Genomic DNA, 7,062 nt, shown 5'->3' with positions numbered 1-7,062 from the left:
CACATGATCTTCAGAAAAATGGTGACATTGATATGCAACAAATCCGTTCAAGTAACAATCCGGCAGATTTATTCACTAAATCTTTGCCAACTTCAACTTTTGAGAAGATGGTATATAAGATTGGAATGCAGAGACTCAAATATTTGAAACAATGTTTTTATCATGGGGAGTAAAATACGCGCTATACTATTTTTTCCTTACTAAGGTTTTCCCCCCAGGGTTTTACTTATAAGGTTTTTAACGAGACAACTAGTTATGCATATTACTAAATATGTGTACTCTTTTTCCTTCACTAGAATTTTTTCCCGCGAGATTTTTTCTAGTAAGGTTTTAATGAGACACATTATCTTTTAATGAACATCCAAGGGGGAGTGTTATAAATATATTATATTATGGATGTTCATTTAGTACTCCGTTGAAAATAAGCTTCCTGAAGAAGTTTATCTATATGAGACTCCGCCGTAAATATGTTTATCTATTTAGTACTCTATTGGAAATAAGTCTCCTGAAGAAGCTTATCCTTTCAGTACCCCGTTATGGATAAACATCACACCCGGTAGAAGATTATCTATATATGGTACAATGAGCTTATCCTTTCAGTACCCCGTTATGGATAAACATCATATCCGGTAGAAGATTATCTATATCTGGTGCAATGAGCTTATTCTTTCGGCACTCCATTATGGATAAACATTACCACCGGTAGAATATCATCTATATCTGGTATAATGATCTTATCATTTCGGTACTCCGTTATCGATAAACATTACCTTGGTAGAAGATTATCTATATCTGGTAAAGTAGCAGCTTACACAGCAGCTTACAGAAGCAGCTTACACAACAACTTGCTTTCTTCTATAAATATAGGAGATTTCAGTTCATTATGTACATATGTTTGAAGTTTGAATAATATATCAATTTCTCTCTATACTTGTCTTTACTTTACAACCTTTATTTTATAACAAGGTGTTATTTGTCATGCCCTCTACAATTTATAGTAATTTACAATTTGAAATTCGAGGGGTAATATAATGTTTTACATTAAGTTAGAGGACTAATCTTGAAAACAAAAAACGCAAGCAGACCCACAATTTAGGCCCCTCCAAGGGAGAAGCAACCTTTGTCCTCCGTTGGCTCGAAGTTTTCATCAAAGCTTCGATGAAACCCTAATTTATAGCACCCACCCTGTAAACGAAGAAAATTCACATCTAATTTCTGTAAAAGTCTTTGAATTGATTCCATTTATACCTGATATTTTGCAGTTATTTTTCCAGCCATGGACGCTCAGAGAGCTTTGTTGGATGAACTAATGGGCTCAGGTATGCTTTATTCAACTAGTTGTTCCTATTTTATGCTTTGTTGTTTTTTATTTGCTATAAGGCTTATAGTTTTTGCTATGTTTATACAGATGAGTACCAATTTTGATATTTTATCGTTTTTGAGTTTGTAGCTCGGAATTTAACTGAAGACGAGAGGAGAGGGTTCAAGGAAGTTAAATGGGACGACAGGGAAGTTTGTGCATTCTATATGGTTCGATTTTGCCCCCACGATCTCTTCGTGAATACTAAGAGTGATTTAGGTCAGTTCCAAACTCTTACTCTCCTCGATTTGATTGAAGAGTACCAACTGTTTTGGGATTTTTGCCAATTTTTTTTTTTGTTTCTTTTAATCATGAATATGATATCTGGGATAACTTTACTATCTACGTTTTAGCTAGTGAATGGCATCTTGAAACTACTCCTGATTGTTTTTGACTGTTTTTTTAAATATAGGAGCTTGCACGAAAATTCATGACGCAAAGTTGAAGGAAAGGTAAGGTTGATTCTTTCTTTGGTTCTCTGAGACTGACAATGTTTGTTTATTTTTTGGGCTGAACTCTGAGATATATTTCAGGCCTTCATGCAGAAAATAAGTTAGCTTTTCCTTGCAACACTTCCTTCCGCAACCAAATTAAAAAATGAGCTGATATACTGTTATCTGCCAACGCAACTTGTGAGGTTTCTACCTCTAGTATTTCTATGCCAAGCACATGATGAATAGTTATTCGTAATAATCTTAACGTAATAATTTTGGGTCGAACAAGTTCATCAAGACATTAGGAATGACAAAAAGGTTACTCCTTCTGCCCCAATCTATATGGTACTATTATTTTTTGAAGAGTCAAATGGTCTTGGTTGATGATAGTGAAACCCTGCTAGAATTCATAGTCTCTTTTGTATAGACACACAGTTTTTTTTTTTTTTTTTTTTTTTTGGTTATTTTCTGGGTTGTAACGACAGCACTCTCTTAGTGCTGATTTTTTGATATCTATAATACCTTACCATTCCAAAAAAAAATAAAAAATGATCTTGGTTAACTACATCCTCTTTTCAAACATTCCAAATATAAAAGTTTGTGATTTTGATTACTTCTTATGTAGTTTCCAACTTTCCATATTTAAAAAAAAATTAGAGTGATTTCTGAATTCACAAATAAAATAAAGATTGTTCGACTCTAGTACCCCAAAACTTGTCATTGTTTTTAGGACGAAAAGAGTAGCTCTCTTAAAACTAGTGTCTTAACATGATGGAGGAAGAAAGAAAAGTTGAAAGCTTGAACTTCAATTGGTGGGTACTCCTAGCACCCTCGAACTTTTTGAAGATGAATTGGTTTCCAAATGTGTGATCAAACTTTTAGTGAATATGATGGTATATACTTTCTTGATTCAAAATAAATATATTAGAAGTTATGCTGATACTTTCTTTATAAGGATTGCAAGTAGTCGGAGGCTCGGAGCTTAACTTGAATTAACCTGCAAATTATGTAAAGCAAACAAGATTTCAATCTTGTGGTAATTAACATAAGCAAGATTCAACTTCTTGTATCCCCTAGTTTCAGCTAAGTTCTTTCCATGGTAAGATCATATTATCAAAAGTTTTGAATTAGCATTTCAACAACCAGTCTGTCAGTTATGTTGGAGTTATAGTAGTTGCATGACAGTAGCCATACTTGAGTTGGAACGGGTGTAAAGGAATCCTTTGAACTAGTTTCATTGGTTAGTAACCGAGAGCAGCAGTTGGAATTATGTACATGTGTTGAAAAGCTTCCCTTTCCCATAAAGCTTAAGCACTTCCATGCTCATAAGTCAGTAGTGTTTCAAATCCGTAAAATCACGCAGAATGGTACCATGAAAAAGGTCAAAAAATGAATGTAAAATGTGATAGGTTTATAGGAATTCTGTATGACTATTAATGAACAGCATCCTTTTGGTTCCAATGTCTTTTTCTTTAAAAGGTAATTTTGTTTAGGTTCTAATGTAGTGTCAAGCTCAATGACTTCCATGTTTGTTGCTCTGTATAAAGGCCAATCAGCGAATCCAATATTTTTTATTTTATACTACAGCTTTGGTATTGATACATGTGCATGTTGACTGCGGAGTGATAGTGAAGTATGACCTTGACTTTTTTCTTTGATAGAAGTCAAGTTGGTAGATTTTGATCGCTCTCCTTTATGAGGAAGTACCAGCCTATACCTACTATGGTTAGGTTGTACTTCATAACAATTTCATCTCTTAAATCATTTACTGGTGTATTAGTCATTTCTGTTCGAATGAAGACCTTCTAGTGCTGAAGCTTGACTGGTTTTACCTGCCTCTCCAGAAGTCGCTTATCTCACAGTTTTGTGCATGCAAGAAGATTGTGAATTAAGCGTTCTCATTTATGCACTACTATTTCATTGTTCTCATTTATGCACTACTATTTCATTGTTCTGAAAGTTCTTGTTTTCTTCTTCAGTTTTGAGAACTCTCCAAGACATGATTCTTATGTTCCCAAGTTTGAAGCAGAACTAGCCCATTACTGTGAGAAGTTGGTAGGTTATTTACTGATGAGTTTCGGAGTTCTTTTCAACTTATTCTCTGAATAATATCAGATATACTTAATTTGTTGTTATCATAGGTGATGGACTTGGATAGGAAAGTTAAGCGTGGTCGGGAACGACTTGCTCAGGAGGTTGAAGCTCCCGCACCTCCTCCAATATCAGCAGAAAAATCTGAGCAATTATCTGTTTTGGAGGAGAAGATTAAAATCTTGCTAGAACAGGTGGAGTCTCTTGGTGAAGCAGGGAAAGTTGATGAAGCTGAAGCTCTCATGAGAAAGGTTTGGCTGATATTCCTCTGCTTACTAATTCATTTTTGTTTTGAATTTTGCAATATCGTGATGGTAGTCTTATGTCAGTATCCGAACTTCTTGACATTCATGTAGGTGGAAATGCTAAACGTTGAAAAGACAGCCTTGACTCAGCAATCCCAGCATAACAGTGCACTAATGATTGCACAAGAGAAAAAGATGGCTTTGTGTGAGACATGTGGTTCCTTTCTTGTAGCAAATGATGCTGCAGAGAGGACTCAGTCTCATGTCACTGGCAAGCAGCATGTTGGCTATGGGATGGTTCGGGATTTCTTGTCCGAGTACAAGGTATTTCTCACTAGATTTTCATTTTCTCTTTTCCTCACGAAACCCCACATAGTGCAACTTATATGTTTTCTGCCTTTTGATTCAAAAGATATTCTATGTAATGTACTGTAATATTGCTTCCAGGATGCTAAAGAGAAAGCAAGGGAAGAGGAAAGATTAGCCAGGGAGAAAGAAGCAGAAGAAAGGAAAAAGCTGAGGGAGAAAGAACATGACAGCAGACGACGACGAAGTGACTCATCTGACAGGGACAAGTATAAAGATCGAGACAATGACAGGGAAGGGGATCGCTACCGTGGAAGAAATCGTGATCGTGACAGGTCCATTGACAAAAATGCCAGAGGAAGCCGTGATTTCGAAAGGGCGTCAGGTTGGAAACATGGGAATTCCAGAAATGGGAGAAACAGAAGCAGGGAGAGATACCGGGAACGTGATAGAAGCAGGTCACACTCTCCTATTAGACATGGTTCCAAGAGGTCCAGGAGTCCAGTTCGCAAGTATTAGAAGATTATAAAACGTAGATGTCTGAACTTTGAAATTTGAAGAGGTAGACATTTTTATAACTCACCAATCTCATGAATGTATGCTTTTGAATCGTAAGTGCCATTGTCATCATGTGTGAAACTGTTTTTTGTTCTCACAGCTCTTTTGAGACTATATCATCTCCCTATCATCAATATAATTAGAGAAGGGTCGAGGTAGGTATAACTTCATTGCCATAACTCTTTAATAATCTATTTTGGTTTAACGTATTCAGAGGTTTTGATCCCTGCTCATCTGGGGTCACCAATTCTATGAAGTTAAAAAACAGATTCATTAGTTATGCATGGATACTGCTGCTAGAGGGAGATCCTTTCATGGTTATTCCTTAAATGAGGTAACAACTTTTATTAGTTGCGGATTGCCGAATGGCTTGTTGACCATCGTTGGTTTGGTTCCTTTATATTTTGGTCATTCAGATGATAAAACAGAAGTTCTTTTCATTTGGTTATTCAGATGGCTCAGAGCAATTTAGTGCTAATTGTTATTGCATATTTGGCGTCATTGAGGTCATGAATATGAAAGACTCCATGTAACTTGTCTATCAAGTATCATCCAAGCTCAGATAGGTAACCTCTATCCTGACATACTTACCATCCCTCTACCTTCTTGTGTGGATGCTAAATTCATGCAGGCAGCATTTTGGACATAAGGCAGCTAATGGTTCTAATGCGCAATCGACAACTGATCATTGAATAGATAATATAGTTGAGAATATTAAACAAGTGCTTATTGTCCACTTGGATTAGTGCGTGCAGGCTTCGCATCATGTATAGGTATCTATCACTTTCTTAGACTTTCCCTCTTAACGTATACACTATAGATTCCCTCCTGCAATTTATTCACTGCAAGGGGATGGGAATTTTCAGCTCAGCCAAAGTTCTAGATTCTGCGGGTGAAATTATGGCAAATATAGCTATACTAGGTGGGCTAAGGCCTGTGCTCCTGGTGTTTATGATTATAGTGGTGGCCGGGCATTGAATAGCATTTTGCAAGCTCTCTTTAGGGGAGCAAAAGTTAAAAAATCCGACTTTCACTGTAATGAAGAACAGATGATATAGTATCCATAATGACTTTTCAGTATCTCCATTGGACTCCTTCAACAAGAATTACTGAGATCTAGCATGAAGTTGAGCATCATGTTCCTCCACTCTGCGGGGAAAATTTATTAGCAAAATTTCTTCTTCTGAGGAGTTTTGGATGGAAAGCATTTTGTTGAAGGATTTCAGAGAAAAAGTTGACTTTAAATCTTCCAATGCAAATCCTAAGGTTTATTTTATCATTACTTTATTCATTTTTTTCTTGATTGTCAAAAACGTTATTGACCAACTACTTTTTATCACTAACATATAGTCTTTACAGCTAGTAACTCAATTAATCACTGAATTTGTCAAACCATAATCTCGTAATGTTCTTGGAGCTTTATTTTACATGGTTAAAGATGGCATTATCCTGCAGCAGACATAGAATTCCCTAAACATTCTAACAGCACGGACAAAAGATCCATCATTTTCACTAGCAAAAATCGAAGTATGCACAGTCAGAACCTGTTCTTGGAGGCTTAGAGCCTGTTTGGGCATAACAAATTTTTGCCTTTCCAAAAAATTCACTTTTTTCCGAAATCGGCGTTTGTTCATAAAATTTGAAAAACTCCAAAAAAATTGTTTTTCAAATTTTCAAAACTTTAAAAACAACCCAAAATTATATTCACGTTCAAACACAATTTTAAATTTTAAATACTATTTTCACTTAAAATTTTTTTCCTCCTATTTTGAAATTTTACAATTCTTATGTCCAAATGCCCTCTTAAAGTATTTTTTTTGTTGTCAAAAAAGCACTTTTTAAGCTAGCGTTTGAGTATAGATTTAATTGAAACTTGAAAAGAGTTTTTGAAGTTGTGTTGAAAAATAATTTTTGAAAGTTAAGTTGTGTTTGGACATGCATTTTATTTGAAGAAAAGTTAAAATTTTGTGAGTGAAAAAAGATTTTCACTCAAAAACTTTCTTAAATGAGTTTTTGGGAACTTGAAAACTTTTGAATTTTTTTTGCTACGACAAGATCATATTTCATA

At 35.3% G+C, this 7,062-nt stretch overlaps 1 protein-coding gene across 10 annotated transcripts; it reads left to right on the top strand.

The window, feature by feature from the left end:
• The first annotated feature begins 1,056 nt into the window (after positions 1-1,056).
• Positions 1,057-6,078, top strand: LOC107785654 (uncharacterized). 10 transcript variants are annotated; one of them, XR_012708810.1, is made up of 11 exons: positions 1,057-1,319; positions 1,451-1,579; positions 1,773-1,812; positions 3,774-3,849; positions 3,936-4,136; positions 4,242-4,454; positions 4,578-4,998; positions 5,095-5,149; positions 5,252-5,328; positions 5,448-5,767; positions 5,861-6,078. XR_012708810.1 is itself a non-coding variant. In XM_016607001.2 (8 exons), the coding sequence occupies exons 1-7, from the start codon at positions 1,277-1,279 to the stop codon at positions 4,953-4,955; spliced, it is 1,080 nt and encodes a 359-aa protein (XP_016462487.1). In that variant the 5' UTR covers positions 1,057-1,276; the 3' UTR covers positions 4,956-4,998; positions 5,095-6,078. The 10 variants fall into 10 exon arrangements, 1 of the variants encoding a protein (XP_016462487.1); XR_012708812.1 differs by having other exon boundaries at positions 5,095-5,153; positions 5,263-5,328; XR_001647923.2 differs by having other exon boundaries at positions 5,448-6,078.
• The last annotated feature ends 984 nt before the right edge of the window (positions 6,079-7,062 follow it).

Source organism: Nicotiana tabacum, chromosome 4 (genome assembly GCF_000715075.1).
Source record: "Nicotiana tabacum cultivar K326 chromosome 4, ASM71507v2, whole genome shotgun sequence".
Taxonomy (NCBI): Eukaryota; Viridiplantae; Streptophyta; class Magnoliopsida; order Solanales; family Solanaceae; genus Nicotiana; species Nicotiana tabacum.
This window is presented reverse-complemented; position numbering and strand designations above follow the sequence as displayed.

Coding starts and splice junctions, on each gene's coding strand:
- LOC107785654 (XM_016607001.2), top strand. CDS start 1,277: ATGGACGCTCAGAGAGCTTTGTTGGATGAACTAATGGGCTCAG. Junction 1,580..1,772: donor GAATACTAAGAGTGATTTAG/GTCAGTTCCAAA, acceptor TTTTAAATATAG/GAGCTTGCACGAAAATTCAT. Junction 4,455..4,577: donor ATTTCTTGTCCGAGTACAAG/GTATTTCTCACT, acceptor TATTGCTTCCAG/GATGCTAAAGAGAAAGCAAG.